This window comes from Bos taurus, chromosome 16 (assembly GCF_002263795.3).
Source record: "Bos taurus isolate L1 Dominette 01449 registration number 42190680 breed Hereford chromosome 16, ARS-UCD2.0, whole genome shotgun sequence".
NCBI lineage: Eukaryota > Metazoa > Chordata > Mammalia > Artiodactyla > Bovidae > Bos > Bos taurus.
Genome location: NC_037343.1, coordinates 80,929,957 through 80,946,537, shown reverse-complemented (window position 1 = coordinate 80,946,537; position 16,581 = coordinate 80,929,957). Strand labels below are relative to the sequence as shown.

General features: G+C 61.4%; 1 protein-coding gene across 3 annotated transcripts; it reads right to left on the bottom strand.

Annotated features, from left to right (window-relative positions):
• Positions 1-3,494: 3,494 nt before the first annotated feature.
• Positions 3,495-14,864, bottom strand: TNNT2 (troponin T2, cardiac type). Of its 3 annotated transcripts, NM_174771.3 has the most exon segments (16): positions 3,495-3,726; positions 3,958-3,998; positions 4,445-4,535; positions 4,871-4,980; positions 5,201-5,206; positions 5,855-5,965; positions 6,317-6,394; positions 6,785-6,901; positions 7,118-7,178; positions 8,323-8,356; positions 9,725-9,757; positions 10,100-10,165; positions 10,873-10,887; positions 10,987-10,997; positions 11,693-11,742; positions 14,810-14,864. In NM_174771.3, coding segments are annotated over 15 exon segments (855 nt in total). In that variant the 5' UTR covers positions 11,728-11,742; positions 14,810-14,864; the 3' UTR covers positions 3,495-3,680.
• Positions 14,865-16,581: the final 1,717 nt, after the last annotated feature.

Below are 16,581 nucleotides of genomic sequence, written 5' to 3'. Positions count from 1 at the left end.
GTACTCTGCATATAAGTTAAATAAACAGGGTGACAATATACAGCCTTGACAAACTCCTTTTCCTATTTGGAACCAGTCTGTTGTTCCATGTCCAGTTCTAACTGTTGCTTCCTGACCTGCATACAAATTTCTCAAGAGGCAGATCAGGTGGTCTGGTATTCCCATCTGTTTCAGAATTTTCCACAGTTTATTGTGATCCACACAGTCAAAGGCTTTGGCATAGTCAATAAAGCAGAAATAGATGTTTTTCTGGAACTCTCTTGCTTTTTCCATAATCCAGCGATGTTGGCAGTTTGATCTCTGGTTCCTCTGCCTTTTCTAAAACCAGCTTGAACATCAGGAAGTTCACGGTTCACATATTGCTGAAGCCTGGCTTGGAGAATTTTGAATTCTCCAAGAATTTTGAGCATTACTTTACTAGCGTGTGAGATGAGTGCAATTGTGTGGTAGTTTGAGCATTCTTTGGCATTGCCTTTCTTTGGGATTGGAATGAAAACTGACCTTTTCCAGTTCTGTGGCCACTGCTGAGTTTCCAAATTTGCTGGCATATTGAGTGCAGCACTTTCACAGCATCATCTTTCAGGATTTGGAATAGCTCAACTGGAATTCCATCACCTCCACTAGCTTTGTTTGTGGACAGCGAACTGAAATGGACTGGAATGGGTGAATTTAACTCAGATGACCATTATATCTACTACTGCGGGCAGGAATCCCTCAGAAGAAATGGAGTGGCCATCATGGTCAACAAAAGAGTCCAAAATGCAGTACTTGGATGCAATCTCAAAAACGACACAATGATCTCTGTTCGTTTCCAAGGCAAACCATTCAATATCACAGTAATCCAAGTCTATGCCCCAACCAGTAATGCTGAAGAAGCTGAAGTTGAACACTTCTATGAAGACCTACAAGACCTTTTAGAACTAACACCCAAAAAAGATGTCCTTTTCATTATAGGGGACTGGAATGCAAAAGTAGGAAGTCAAGAAACAACTGGAGTAACAGGCAATTTTGGCCTTGGAATACGGAATGAAGCAGGGCAAAGACTAATAGAGTTTTGCCAAGAAAATGCACTGGTCATAACAAACACCCTCTTCCAACAACACAAGAGAAGACTCTATACATGGACATCACCAGATGGTCAACACCGAAATCAGATTGATTATATTCTTTGCAGCCAAAGATGGAGAAGCTCTATACAGTCAGCAAAAACAAGACCAGGAGCTGACTGTGGCTCAGATCATGAACTCCTTATTGCCAAATTCAGACTGAAATTGAAGAAAGTAAGGAAAACCACTAGACCATTCAGGTATGACCTAAATCAAATCCCTTATGATTATACAGTGGAAGTGAGAAATAGATTTAAGGGCCTAGATCTGATAGATCGAGTGCCTGATGAACTATGGAATGAGGTTCGTGACATTGTACAGGAGACAGGGATCAAGACCATCCCCATGGAAAAGAAATGCAAAAAAGCAAAATGGCTGTCTGAGGAGGCCTTACAAATAGCTGTGAAAAGAAGAGAAGCGAAAAACAAAGGAGAAAAGGAAAGATATAAGCATCTGAATGCAGAGTTCCAAAGAATAGCAAGAAGAGATAAAAAAGCCTTCTTCCGCGATCAGTGCAAAGAAATAGAGGAAAACAACAGAATGGGAAAGACTAGGGATCTCTTCAAGAAAATCAGAGATACCAAAGGAACATTTCATGCAAAGATGGGCTTGATAAAGGACAGAAATGGTATAGACCTAACAGAAGCAGAAGATATTAAGAAGAGGTGGCAAGAATACACAGAAGAATGTACAAAAAAGATCTTCACGACCCAGATAATCACGATGATGTGATCACACACCTAGAGCCAGACATCCTGGAATGTGAAGTCAAGTGGGCCTTAGGAAGCATCACTGCGAACAAAGACCAATATAAATCCCACTAAAAATGATGCTGGAACACCTAATTTAAAACAATATCCCCTGAGACAAGATGCCCCAAAGAATCCAGTCAGTTCTGGAGAAGTTTTTAAAATCAGGACTGATCAGACCTTGCAGGTCTCCATATAACACCCCTGTCCTCCCCGTAAAAAACCAAACTCAGGACAGTATTGTCTTGTTCAGGACTTGAAGGCTATTAATGAAGTAGTCCACGACTTACACCCTGTGGGGCCTAATCCACACGCTCTGCTCACAACTGTTCCCAGAGAACACAGTTGGTTCTCAGTCCTGGATGTGAAGGATGCTTTCCTCTGCACTCCTGTTGCAGAGGAATTGCAGCTGCTCTTTGCCTTTGAATGGCAGGACCTGGAAACACAGCGAATCCAACACCGCTGTTGGAGAGTCCTGCCGCAAGTGTTCAAACCCCCTACCTCGTTTGGGGAAACGCTGGCTAGAGACCTCAGAGACTTAATGTTGGATGAAGGGCTTTTGCTCTTTGGATGGAGCAAGATGACATGGAGCCTGGATGACATGCTCATGGCAAGCCCTACGTATCACAAGTGTCTAGAGAATACTATCAGGACCCTGAACTCTTTGGCCAAATGTGGATATAAGGTCCCCAGGAAAAAGCCCAGATATGCAAACAAGTCACATATCTGGACTTTGTCCTCTCCCAAGGACAACTGGACCTCTTGCCTGATGGAAAGCAAGCGCCTGCAGGTTTGGGAGCACCGAAGATCTGCAGACAACTGCAAGGTTTTCTGGGAATGGCAGAGTTTTATCTGATTTGGATCCCAAATTATGGGCTCACAGGGAAGCCCCTGAGACACTGAAGGGACATGACCTTGAGCCTCTTACTTGGAGTAAAGAGGGCCAAACAGCCTTTGAGACAATAAAAAGGTCAGCTCCAGCTTTGGACTACCAGACCTAAAGAAACCCTTCAAACTGTATGTCCATGATACACAAGATAAGCCTTGGGGTGCTAATCCAAACCCTGGGGAGTGTCCCCCAACCTGCCGCCTACTTCTCAGAACAACTAGAACAGCCTGCCAAGGGCCGGTCTCCTCGTCTGTGAGCTGTGGCAGCTACTGGTGGCACACTTCAGGACGCTGAGAGGTGCACCGTGGGGCAATCCCCACTGTGTGCGCCTCATCATGTCCTCCCTTTGCTGCAACAAAAAGGGGGCTGCGGGCTGCCTTCAGGAAAGTGCCAAGCCGTTCTCCCCGACAATCCCCCCTGAGACTTCAAGTCACTCCAGCCCTGAATCCAGCACAGCACTCCCGTTTAATGCTGCACCCACAGGTCATGGAGCTGCAAACTCCAGCAGACCAGACCTAAGGGACAAACCCCTGGCTGAGCCGGAAACAGAACTGGTCACTGACGGACGCAGCTCTGTGGACCAGTGCCAGCGTGCCCGGGTGTGCGGTGGCAACCCTGACACAGAAGTGGAAGCAGAAGCCCCGCCCCGAGGGCTCAGCTCAGAAACCACTGCCTCAACGGGAGCTCTGCGCAGCCCCTGGGGGCCGGGTGCCCTACGGGCCCCCTCCCCCTGAAGAGAACAGACAGGAGTGCAGCGGGGGCACGGTGCTTTTATTATGATGGGGGTGGGGAGCGGCACGAGTGTGGCTTCCAGCCAGTCTGCGGCGGGGGACAGGGTGGAGGGGGTGGCTGTGCAGGGTGTGGACAGTGCGGAGCAGGAGAAGGTAGGTCAGGAGCAGCTGGTGAGGAGTAGGTCCTGGAGAAGGAGGCGCCATTCTACTTCCAGCGCCCCGTGACCTTGGCCTTCCCTCGAGTCTTGGAGCTGCAGGAAGCAGGACCCAGTCAGGGGGGACGGGGTGGACGGGGGCGGCAGTGGTGGAGGGAGCTTCCAGGGGTTGTGGGGGTGCTGAGGGCCGATGGGGGCAGGGGCACACTGAGCTGCCTGCAGAGGCTCAGCCCGAAGCAGCCTCGTGGAGGGCAGGGGCCTGACCACAGGAGTGGGGAGGGGCCGGGAGACCATGGGTGGGGGTGGAAGCTGGAGTCAGACACTCACACTTTCTGGTTGTCATTGATCCTGTTTCGGAGAACATTGATCTGAAAGAAACGGTGGGAAGAGTAGCTCAGGCACCCCCCGCGAGGGGGCCCAGGTGGCCTGGGGAGGTGGGCGGGGCTGGGGGGCAAGCCGTCCTCCTGCCTGGCATCTGCGTGGCGGGGACCACACTGCCTCTCCCAGGACCCACACTGGGCCCCAAGTGAGCGTGGGGGAGCGAAGGGGCCGAATCGCTGGTGAGCCCCCGACTCCACAGGAGGCCTGGCCTGTGCAATGGTCCTCCCGGTGGACTCAGGGCGCTGAGCTGCTTCCTCAGGCCAGAAGTGGGGGCCCTCAGGGCCGGGACCCCAGGAAGTGTCTGCTCAGCCCCAGTGACCCTCAGGCTCCAGGAGCACCAGCCCCGACAAGGGTGGGGAGCACCACCAGACAGGCCCCAGGGGTTGTGGGGGGACAGAGGCCACCAGCAGGGGTGCGGGCAGCAGCCGCTTACCTCGTATTTCTGCTGCTTGAACTTCTCTTGCAGGTCGAACTTCTCCGCCTCCAGGTCGTAGATGTTCTGCCACAGCTCCTTGGCCTTCTCCCTGCACAGGCCAGCAAGAGAGGTGAGCAGTAAGAAGGTCCCCACCTGCCTGCATCTAGATCCTGACCCCCCAGCCCTGCCCTCCTTCGCCCCCAGGCCCTGCACCCTGGCTTGGCCTGGGCAGTGCCCAGCACTGCAGGCGGATGCCAGCGCTGCCAGGACAAAGCCTTAGGACATGGAGCTGGGGAGCCCCAGCGGGAAGGAGAGGGAACCAAGCGCTGCCTGCCAAGAAGGCCCAGGCCAGCCCCCCGAAGCCCCCGCGGGAAAGTGGGGCAGCAGCACCCGGTGATGCGAGGCGGGACGCCCTCCAGAGGTGCAGCCCCGCAGGCAGCCCACCTCAGCTGGTCTTCGTTCAGGTGGTCGATGGCCAGCACCTTCCTCCGCTCGGCCAGAATCTTCTTCTTCTTCTCCCGCTCGGTCTGTCTCTTCCCACTTTTACGCTCTGTCTGGAGAGAGTAAGAAGCGGGGGAGGGGCTAGAGAAGCCCTGCCCTCCCTGCACCCCCAGGCCCGGCAGGGAGACAGGCCTGCCTGCAGCACGGCTGCTGCTCACCTCCCTGCTGCACACCCAGGCCAGCAACACCCAGCCTCCCCGCCTTCCAGCCCAGCACCTTGCCCTCCCCAGGCTCCCCAAAGGAGAGGGGAAGGACCTGAGGACCAGAACCTACCTGGGCCTGCACAGCAGGACAGCGGGAGAAGAGCCCCAGAGAAAGACAGGAGAGGCAACAGACAGAGGGAGGGACAGGAAGAGTGGAGACACGAAGGAGAGGCGTCAGCTGCCTTGGGGAGCCCGCTGCTGGACCCGTGTGCGGGCTGGGGGCAGGGCCGACTGCCAGCAGGCCCTGCTTGAGGGTCACCAGGAGGCAGGGCCCGGGGAATGGCCGGGTCCACAGCGCAGAGACTTCTGCTCCCCCTCCCCCCCACTCCAAGAACAGGGGGCACCACACTAGGCCCTGTGATGGGTCCTAGGAGGAAACCAGCCTGCATCCAGGCAGCACTCAGCTGCTTTCCAGGGTAGCTCGTCTGACCATCTCAGAGCAGGCAGACGGCACCATTAATGCCATCCTACAAATGGAGAGACAGCCTCCAGGCTGCAGGAGGCCACACCAGGCAGACCTGAGATGGCGCTTCGGGCCTGCCGGCTGCACCAGCCACCCGGGAAGAGCGCTGGTGCTCTGGAGCCCCCAGCCCGGCAGCTCTTCCCAGGGAAAGCCAGCCAGGGAGAGCCAGCTCGGGGTCTGGGTGTGAGAACGCGGTCTCCCAGCAGTGGCTGGGCATTTCTCTCCCGAGACCCCCTCAACAGGAGGAGCCGGAGGCCCCACCTTCTGGATGTAGCCGCCGAAGTGCATCATGTTGGACAGAGCCTTCTTCTTGCGCGCCTCGTCCTCCGCCTTCCTGCGGCTCTCCTCCTCCTCTCGGCGGGCTCGCTCCTCCTGGTTCCCGCGGGGAGAGAATGGGTTACGCTGGGGGCCAGACGCCCTGAGTCTGGGCCAGCACTGAGGGCGCACCCGGCACATGTCTGGCGCTGGCGGTGCCCGATGGGAGAAGAGGGGCTGAACAGATGGGCTCCAGCTCCCAAGGGCCTGCTACTCTCCAGGACAGGAGGCCCTGCCGTGGGGGCCCACCCACAACTGCGCAGGAGGGGGATGCGGGCTCGGCTCCCGGGGGCGCGCTGCGGAGGGATGGGGCGTCTCCTTAGACACTCTGGGCATCTCTGTCTCCTCTGCTGTCAGAGCCGGGACAGCGACCCTGGGCCCCGCGGACGGAGGCCAGCGGCCACTCACCGCCAGGCGCGTCTGCCGCTCCTTCTCGCGCTCCGCGCGGATGCGCTGCTGCTCCGCGCGTTCTGCCCGCCGCTTCTCCTGCGGGGAGGACGCAAGGCTGCGGTCACTCGGGACGGACCTCAGCCCCCGGAGAGGGCCCGACGGCCTTCGCCGCGGCCCCTGAGTGCCCGCCGGCCCCGCCCCCGCCGGTGTGGACACCACTCTGTGCAGGGAGGTGGGGGCCAAGCCCTGTGGAGCAGGAGCGGGGCGGGGAGGAGGGGCTAGAGCGTGGAGAGAGAATCCAGGCTCAGGGTCACGGCATCTGCCCTTCATCACTGGGGCGGGGTTGTGCCCAGGGTGCGGGAGGTGGGAGCTGAGATGCCAACTCCGCTCTGCCCTGGGGGGTGGGGAAGGGAAGAGAGCACGGGGCGGGGCCCTGGGGGCTCCTTCTGGACCTCCTCCCAGACGCCCAGAGGGCACGACACCCACGATCCTGTCTTTGAGGGAGACCAGCTCCTCCTCCTCCTTCTTGCGGTTCTCGAAATGCGCCTCGATCAGTGTCTGCAGCTCGTTGAGGTCCTTCTCCATGCGCTTCCGGTGTATGTCCTGGGGTGGGGGGCGGGGGGCGGCACTCAGAGGCGACCCCGCCCGCAGGGCAGGAGCGAAGCCTTGGGGTCGTGGGACCAACTGGGGCTGAGCTCAGGGTGGTGTCGGACACGGTGCCCCTCCCCCCGTGTCCTCCCCCAAGCGTGGCGGGGTGTGGGGGCGGGGGGCTGAGGTCTTTAGTGGGGCGGGGGCTGCCCTCCTTGAGCTGGCACTCACATCGAAGTCCACCCTCTCTCCATCAGGGATCTTGGGCGGCACCAAGTTGGGCATGAAGGGCCTGGTGGGCAGAAGGAGGGGTGAGTACCAAGCCCTCCCTGCATAGAGGGGCTGTGGTACCGGGGATGGGCAGGTCCCTCTCCTCCCTGCAGAAAGGCTGAGACCCAGCCTCCACGCGGTGACAACAGCACAGTGCCCACCCGGGGTCCCCACGCCCACTCGGGACTGGGGTGCCTACAGTGGCCTCATGTATCCTCACAGTTACCTGGAGTGGAAACCACTCATCTCGTTCAGGAAGACAGAGGCTCAGAGACATAAGGCTTTGCTCAAAACCATGCAGCCAGGAAGTAGAGAGGCTTGGCTTGCACCCTGGCTGACCCACACTCCTGGCCCCGACCCCAGGAGCCCAGGAGGCAGCGGTCGGCCTCACACACCTCACCCACTCACTGTGGGACTCCAGGCTAGGACACTGAGCCCTGCTTTCCTGTCTGCCCTCTGGTGTGGGGATCTGAACCAAGACACCGCAGTGTTTGCTCCAATGAGGGGATGGGAAGGGGCTGGGATTGCCAGGCTGGGCTGCTTTTGGAGCGTCTCCTGAACTGTGTGCTGAGGCACCATCAGATCGCGGGGCTGGCATTTCCAAAGCCCCACCCTCCTCTGCACACAGAGCTCCCATGTGTGTCCTGTATAGCCCCAAGTTGCCTTGTATGGCCCTTTGTGACCCTCTGAAGCCATATGCCTAGACTGACACGCTTTCACTGCTTGGCTTCTCCAAATTTTTTTCCCTCATGTCCTCCTCCAGCCACCAAGGACAGTGTCCCAGCTTTCCTGAGGGGTTGGACAGGGTGTCTGCCCAGGTCCATGGCTGGTCTGTCCTTTCCCTCTAAATGGGCATAGTGCTGACTGTAGCAAGGTTAGGGTTAGGGTTAGGGTTAGGGTTAAGGTTAGGGTTAGGGTTAAGGTTAGGGTTAGGGTTAGGGTTAGGGTTAAGGCGCTGGTGACGGAGTGTGGGTGGTTTTCAGCCGCCCCACCCCCTACCCCCACACACCCAGCAGAGACTCTTTTACCGCACACAACCTACACAGCTGTACAGGGTGGTCTGTGTCTGCCACATCCCAGCCTGTGCCCACTGTGCCACGTGCACCCAGTCCTGTCCCAAGGGTTCTCTCTCACGGGCCCTCTGCTCCCAGGGCTTCACCACTCACCTGGGCTTGGGCTTGAACTCCTCCACCGGGCCATCTGGAAAGGAGGAAAGCACGTGAACTTGGGGTCGGGAGGCCTGGATCTGGCCCCACTGTGCCCCTGATAAGCTGGCACCCATGAGCCTCCGTTTGCCCCTCACCAGTGAGTCCCTCCCATCCCCGGACTGCAGGAGCAACCAGAGCACTAAGCGGCAGGGCTGCAAACCCCAGGCTCCACTCAGGGCTGATGCTCAGGGGGTCTCGGGGACGCGAGTGCACACAGCGCTCTCAGTCAGCAGCGCCTGCCACACAGGGAGGAGGGGTCGGGGACACATCCTGGGGTCCTGGCCCCAGAGTCCCTGCCTAAGTCTCTGCCTCCGCAGTCGCCCCCCAGACCTGAGGCGGCTCAGGACCGGAAGCTGATGGGTGTGACTCCAAGCCCCAGTGTGTGACTCGGGCCACCTGGGCCCCTGTGAAGGCTGTAGGTCAACAGCGCCCACAGCAGTGACCTACCCCATGGACCGTCCGCGCCTGGGATCTCAGCCCCAGACACCCTACCCTCCCGTGGTTCACCCAGGCTGCAGAAACCTCATGGATAGATGTGATGTGACCACTGCCCTGACCCAACCTGGCCCCCTCCCCCTGGGCACCTCCAAGGCACCGTTTCTGGAAGGAGGAGCCCAACCTGCAGACACACACGGTTCTATGCCCACACCCCCAAGGTCTCCCCCTCCCCCCAAGGTCTCCCCCGCCTCCCCCCAGGGTCTCCTCCTCCCCCCAGGGTCTCTTCCTGCCCCCCAAGGTCTCCCCCTCCCCCCCAGGGTCTCCTCCTCCCCCAGGGTCTCCCCCTCACCCCAGGGTCTCCCCCACTCCACAGGGTCTCCCCCTCCTCCCCCCAGGGTCTCCCCCTCCCCCTCCTCCCCCCAGGGTCTCCCCCTCCCCCCAGGGTCTCCCCCTCCTCCCCCCAGGGTCTCCTCCTCCCCCCAGGGTCTCTTCCCCCCCTCAAGGTCTCCCCCTCCCGCCCAGGGTCTCCTCCTCCCCTAGGGTCTCCCCCTCCTCCCCCCAGGGTCTCCCCCGCCCCCCCCCCAGGGTCTCCTCCTCCCCCTGGGTCTCCCCCTCCTCCCCCCTGGGTCTCCCCTCCCCCCTGGGTCTCCCCCTCCCCTCAGGGTCTCCTCCTCCCCCAGGGTCTCCCCCTCACCCCAGGGTCTCCCCCACTCCCCAGGGTCTCCCCCTCCTCCCCCCAGGGTCTCCACCTCCCCCTAGGGTCTCCCATTCTTCCCCCTAGGGTCTCCCCCACCCCAGGGTCTCCCCCTCCTCCCCCCAAGGGTCTCCCCCTCCCCCCAAGGTCTCCCCCTCCCCACCAGGGTCTCCCCCACAGCTGCAGGAGGGGCTTCCCCACCATGTCCCAATGGCCAGTGGGCCTCACCTTCAGCCTCTCTACCTTCCTCTTCTTCTCCATCTTCTGAACAGAACATGAGAAAGGAGTCACGGTCCCGATTCCAAGCTCAAGGCCCTGCCAGTAGCCCCCTGTCCCCCCAACACGTCCTCAGCCAAGGGGGCCCTGCAGGGCTCCAGGTCCAGGATCCGCCTGTGCACACCTGCCAGGGCCCAGGACCGCCTGGCCAAAAGAAGCAGGTGCAGCGTGTACTGACGAGGCTGAGCCCGGCCTGGACGGGGAGCTGCCCAGGCTGCAGAGCACGGTCTAGGGGGCCTTCCCGCTGCCTCAGGAGCAGCGCTGGGGCCCTTGCTGCCCCAAGCTCAGAAGGGCCCCCTTCCCCCCTCGCTCCAGGAGGGGCCTCACCTGCGGTGCAGGGCTCCCCAGCCTCAGCCTCGCCTCCAGCCTCCTCTTCCACCGCCTCCTCGTGCTCTGGAGAAGCGGACCAGACAGTGAGCGGGCCCGGCACAGGGAGGGGTGGGGCCCAGTGAGTGTGGGGGGACCTGTGTGGCTGACAGGGGCCGCTCTGTTCTTGGTTTAAACCAGAAGCTGCAAACTAGGGCCCAATGGCCTGCAGACCGTTTCTAGAATGTTCCTGGAGTGGCAGCTTCAGCAGGACCAGGGGCCACAAAGCCTGGAATGCTCCGTGTCTGCTCCTTCAGGGGAAGTCTATGCAAGGTCCTCTCGTTTGAAACTTTCCTCTCTGGGGCTGAAGGCCCCTCTGCACCCGGAGGTGCTGTCACAGTGGGGCCGCCTCTGGGCCCCGTGTCTGACTCAGCCTCCCTCCCCAGCTCATTCTCTGATGTCACAGCACAGGGTCAGGGTCCTGTCCTAGACTCAGGCCCTGGAGCCCCTTCCTCAGTGTCTGGAACCAGAAAGGACCCGTGTGGGTGAGAGGCTGCCCAGCATGGGAGAGGGCTAGGGCCTGGGCAGAATTCGGGGCGGGGGGGGGGTTCTATTTTCATCACTTGCTGGCAGGGTGTGGCCCCCAGCCCAGTCAGGCGGTGGAGCAGACAGGCGGCATGGCCCCATTAGGACTCTGCCCGCAGGAAGCGGGGGCTGGTAGGGGGACTTTGCTCAGCTGGGAGCAGGGGCTGGGGACAGGCGAGATGCTTCCTGGGCAACCCCCACCCCCGTACCTTCCTCGGCTGCTTCTGCTCGGGGAGGAGGCGTGAGCACAAGAGAGGACAGAAGAGACAGTCAGTTTCCAGCCAGGCTGTCTTCCCGCCCAGTGAGAGTCTGGGTGTGCTTACCTTCCTGCTCCCTGCAGCGTGAGGGGAGACGCTGTCAGGAACACAGCACGCACGTGTACACACGCGCGCACACACCCCATGACCTTTTCCAGGAGACTTTTACCCCCGTGCTGGGTCCTGGAGTCTGCCCAGCCCCACCCACAGCCCAGCCAAGCCCGGCTCCGTTCAGCTGCCTCCCCCCGACCCCCCCAGGAAACCTGGCAAGTGCTGGTCCCTGGGCTCTGCACGCCCCCATCCCCGTCCACCCGGCCCAAGCCCACAGGCACAAGCCCTCCACTCAGCCCCCAGTTCTGCACCCTCGGTGCCCAGTACGGGGTCTTCAGGGTCCAAGCGAGGTCTGCGGTCCTATCTGCCCTGGGCACTGCCTCCCCCAGGGACGACTGACTGATGGGTTGCAGTGTGCCCCCCTCCCTGGCCCCCGGGACAGGGAAGAGGGCAGGGCCAGCAGCCCCCAAGGCCGTGATGCCAGGTCTGGGGCGGGTTTCTGGGCACAATGGCTCTGTGGCCTCTGGGACCTCACGGAAACTCTCTGGTCTTTTCTCAGGAGGCCCAGCCCCCAGCCCCTAGCCCAGCCCATCCCGTAGCCCTGGGTCTTCATGGCCAGCCCCCTGCCTGGGGCAGCCCGAGGCAACAGGCTGGAAACAAGGGTGCAGCTCTCCCCACGCCCCCGACGGGCACAGCCCCTGCCCAGCACCCCAGGACTCACTCATACTCCTCCACGGCCTCTTCCACGTCCGACATGGCCTCCTCTTCCTTCTGCAGAGAGACAGACAGTCCGGGTGGGCAGAGGGCCAGCCACCCAGCTCTGCGGGAAGCCCTGGGCCTGCCATCCCCCAGCCCTGGACCAGCTGCACCGGGCCCCCGCCCCTGTCGGGAAGAGACACCGTCCCAGCAGGGCCAGGCTGCAGGCTCCGCGCCCCTTGGACACGGCTCTGAGTCTTTCCACAGCCAGGCCTCTCCCCCGGAAGCAGCTCAGCGACAGGGAAGAACCCGCAGGGTCAGCCGACACCCAGAGCCAAAATCAGGGCCCACGGTCACAGGGAGGGGCCGCTGCCTGCAGTTCTGTCTGTAAAGCTCTCAGCACCGCCGCGGGGCAGACACAGAGGACAGAGCAGGGCTGCGGGGCCTGTGGAGGCCAGAGGGACACCCGGGGGACACGTGGGGGACACGTGGCTGCAGAGCTGCCCAGGGCCACTCTGCTGGTGGCTCCACAGACACACAGGTAAACGGCTGGGGGGCTCACCCTCACACACGGTCACACACACACACATACAGCACACACCAGACACTAGATGACACACACCAGACCCCAGACACACCACACACCCCAGACACACACCACACACGGGGAGTGCAAGCTGAGCAGGGCATCCAAGGAGGATCACAGATGAGGGAATGCCCACGTGCCCGCCTGTGTGATGGTTCCCTGGGGACCCTGGGTGGGTGTGGGGTCTGTTCATCTCTCACAGCTGCTGTCTCTACGAAAAGCCCAGTTCCGTGGAGTTTCTCCAGGGTATCCCCCACGCTGCGCTGAGAACAGAAGCTGGGGCCCGAGCCCCCATCCCAAGGCCTGTGTGGAGGCAGCCCAGGGTCCCACACGGAAGCGTCTTGCTGCCCCGTCGCTGTGAGCCCAGGGAGAGGCCAGAGGGGTGGCTGGGATGCAGGCATGGCTCGGGACACGGGCTCCACGCCCCGTGTGTGTGACCATGGGAAGGCCATTGGCCCCCTGTGCCTCAGTTTCCTCTTCTCCAAGGGGAGGAAGGCTGGGGTGAAGGGAGGCTGCACCCAGCGCTGCGGCCGCCAACCTGTGACTCAGGCCGCAGTGACAGCGCCCTGGATGGGGTGCTGATGCCCCCTCACCTATCCCCCAGACCCCACCCTCACCGCTGAGACCCACCCAGGCACCTGTCTGCAGACGTGCCGCGAGCCCCAGCTCTGGCAGGTGGCATGGTGTCTGCCACAAGGCAGCCCCTTTGAAGCTAAGAGGTGCTGAAGGTGCCCCGCCCACAGCCCCCGGGGTTGCAGCTGCCTCGGGCCGCAGCCTCAGGCTGGCAACTCTTCTGAACCTGCTCCCAGTCGTCCAGCCCTGCTGGGTCAGAGCAAACAGACCTACAGTGGGGCAGGCAGGGTGGGGCTGGCAACAGGGCGCTTTGGACTGAAGCTGGCTCCCCTGGGTGGGGGTACTCATCCCAGAGAGTCTCCAAATGGGGCCTGGGGGGAGAGCAGCAGGGGGATAGCCCCCAGCCCAGGGTGGGTGAGAACTGGCAGGTCAGCACTGCTTGGAGCCCCAGGGAAGCAGTCAGGCCAGGGGCCTGAGCCCTGGGAGGAGTCTGTCACCCTGGGGTTCAGGGAGGTCTTCAGGGAGGGGGTTGGCCGGCCTGGGGGGCGGCTCTCACGCTCTCTCCTCTGTGGCCCGCCCCCCTGCCGGTTCTGAGCCCCCGCACAGCCCTGTGAGCCCCCCTGCTCCTACAAACACAGCTCCTAAAAATAGAGCCGCTCAAGAGGCAGGTTGGGGTGGGGGAGGGCTTCCAGCCCAGAGGAGGCATCTGAGATCGCGTCCAGGCGCTGGTGGCAGGAAGGCGGGGGTCCGGGGGGACCTCCAGTTGGGAGAGAGGCCGGCAGGCCCCCACCCGCCCTTTCTAGCAGGTTGCCATCACAGCCAAAAGGCCAGGGTGACCTTTCTTGGGGAATAAAGCAGAAACCATAGAAGGCAGAAAGAACACTGGCCATGCTGTCAAAGGCCCAAGTTTAATACCCAGCTTTGCTGTGTGACCTTAGCAGAGTCACTTAACCTCTCTGTGCCTCCGTTAACCTATCCATGAAACAGAAGAGTGGAGGCCCCACTCTCAGCCCTGTGCCCGGCAGGCAGCTGGACCTGACCGCAGCTGTTGGCCCACCCTCAGAGCTGGACCAGGGCAATGCGATCCTCCCAGATTCCTCTCCTGCCCGAAGACCCAGGTCAGAGGAGGAATTCAAGAGGTCAGGCCTCCCAGCTGCACCAGGACAAGCACGAGCCTCAAACGCCCATCTCCAGGCGCCCGCTCCCCGTGTTCCTTCAGGAGGGAGTGGTTCTCCCTAAAGAGCTCCAGCAGGCGCTCTCCCCAGGGGCATGGGGGGCAGGGACCCTGGGTTGGTGGCACTGGACTCAGGGTTAACACGCTGACCCAGGGAGCCGGGCCCCCCCTACCGGGAAGTGGGTCTCTCCACGCCGCTCAGCCCGCGCCCTGTCCAGGGTGGGGCCCAACCCTGCGTCCGCCTGGAAGAGCCTCCGGGGTCCCTGGTCCCCTGGCTGCCTCTGGCAGGCAGCCTTTCTCATCAGTTCTGACAGCTTCTGAACCCCAGGGAGGAGGATGTGGCCGCGAGGACTGTACTGACTTGTGTGGGCACCCACGGCCCGACTCTGCTCCCCGGGGAGTGGGGAGGACCTGCCCAGGATGGGGCAGGGGCTCCCCGCCTGGAGGGAGGAGGCTCCAGGAGAGGGTCCCCGGGGGTCGGAGCATCATTTCATTTAGAGGCCTGGCAATTATCTCTCCTACAAAGGAGGAAACAGACCCAGGGAGGGACAGCTATTCACCCAAGACCTTCCACCCGCCCCAGGCCTTCAGTGGGAGGTCTGTGATTCAGACCCGAGTCTCCAGCCTCAGGCTGAGGGTCGGTTAAACTAGGCTCAGGGATTCATCTCAGAGATGCCACCCTCTAAAGCTCCCGAGGGAAGGGGGCCTCTCCCAGCTCCGACACCCAGTCAGAGTGGACACTGCGACTTGGGACAGAGGGCCCAGACTACAGGGCACCCCTCTGCTCTTAGAGCCTGCCCCAGTCTTACCCAGAACAGGAGCTGCCAACGGGTCTTGTGGTGTCTGCTCCACCTCGCGGGCTCTGGGCGAGGGCAGGGGCTGGACAGGCTTTAAGCAGGCCCGCGCCCCGGCGGTGGGAGGAATGTGCGCAGGAGTCACGCCGGGGGTGGCGGGGGCAGGGGGAGAGGGGGTGTTGGCTGCTATTTTGGCAGGTGCCAGGGACAGGGCTAAGGGAACATGTACCCCAGGCCATATAAGCCCATGTGGTCATCCAGCTGCTCAGATAAGCTATTTAAAACCAGGACAGACAGGCAGGGGACAGGAGGGAGCAGGCACATAACACAAGCCAGCTGTCTGTCCCGAGAACCCCGATAAAGTGGATGCCAGCAGTCGGGAAGGCAGGCTGGGGGGAGGGTGGGGGCAGAAGCTCAGCTGTGGTGATGTGTGGACAAGGGTGCTTCCAGGCTACTGGCTCCTCGAGCGGGTGAACACCCTTGGGGGAGAGGCAGGCTCTGGCAGCCTCAGTGAGCACACCTACAGAGGGGTCTGCTTGCCCCCCAAGCCATGTGGCAAGCCCTCCCCACTGGGCAGGAAGTAGACCCACTGCAGGGGGTCAGATTCAAGGTCGAACTTCCAGCCAAGAGCAAGGGTTCTCTTCAAAGAGGCAGCTGGTTGAGTGAAGGGGCAGGGAAGATGGTTGAAGTTCACGCCACGATGGCTTTAAAATTACGATCTGCTAAACCCACTAGATTACAATGTCCACACGGCCAGCACCCAGGGGCCTCGCATTTGCTTGCATGCCTGTGCCTGCGGCCTCCAGCACAGCGCCTGGGTCACGGAAGGGCTCAGGACACAACAAAGAAGAGGAAGCCGACCTAGGGGAGGCCTGCTCTGAATTCTCAGGGCCCCCGTCCTGCCCGACTCCTGGGCCCTGAGCCCCAGCCCTGCCAAGAGCCGCCTGTGGGCGATAAACACTCCTCTCCGTAGGCAAGGACAGCCTCTCCCCACTTCCCCCCTCTCCTGACCCACATCCCGCCCCCACCCCTCAACTTCGCTGCCTGGGGAGCCCCAGGCCCCGTCCGTCACGCGCTCCTCACCCGCTCTGCTATCGACCTGGCCCCGTCTCAGCTGAGGCTGTCCTTCCACGGTCCCCGGGGGCCTCTGAGCCCAGTGGCCTGAGTCGCCTCCTCTAGGCTCAGTGGCCCTTCCCGCACCAGTAGATCCGGGTCGGGACCTGCTGAAGCCAGGAGCCAGCAGCCGGCACCGGGGGACAGTGAGCAGCCAGGCTGCCACCCGCTCTCCTGGTCTGGCCCCCGGGGGCCCAGCCGGGCTTTGTGTCCTGGCCCGAAATCTCCTGCAGTTTAGGAACCGCTTTTCCTACAGCTTCCCTTAGCTCAAGCTACTGCAGTGGGTCCCCTGTAAGCTCAAAAGTCCTTCGAATGGGACAGAATTTGCTTGCGTGGATGCCTGGGAGAGGGCTCTGGCACCCGAGGCCCCACAGGAAAAGACTGGCAGGTTCCAGGCATCTGTGGCCTGACTGTGTGTGGCCTCCAGGGACCGTCCTAAGGCAGGATGGACTGACTCGGCACGTGGGCGGCCATCACTGCAGCCACCACAGCTGGCCTGCCCTGGATGCCCTGCCCTTGCACACGAAGTGAAGTCACCTCTCTGAGCTTACAGCAGAGGAGGGACAAGAACGCAGAGACGGTGCCCACAGCCCTGAGGACCCGCAGGAGGCCCGGCACGGGAGGCGGGCACGGTCAGGTGGGCGCCCAGGCTGAGTGCTGTCCTCACACGCCAA

What these genes read in the sequence shown, in the direction of transcription:
- TNNT2 (XM_059875243.1), bottom strand. Translation starts at nt 7,171, where the DNA reads ATGCCCAACTTGGTGCCGCCCAAGATCCCTGATGGAGAGAGGGTGGAC. An exon ending in TCGGCGGCTACATCCAGAAG is followed by an intron (nt 4,981 to 5,854) that starts GTGGGGCCTCCG and finishes TACTCTCTCCAG; the next exon opens with ACAGAGCGTAAAAGTGGGAA. An exon ending in CTGAACGAAGACCAGCTGAG is followed by an intron (nt 4,536 to 4,870) that starts GTGGGCTGCCTG and finishes TGGCCTGTGCAG; the next exon opens with GGAGAAGGCCAAGGAGCTGT.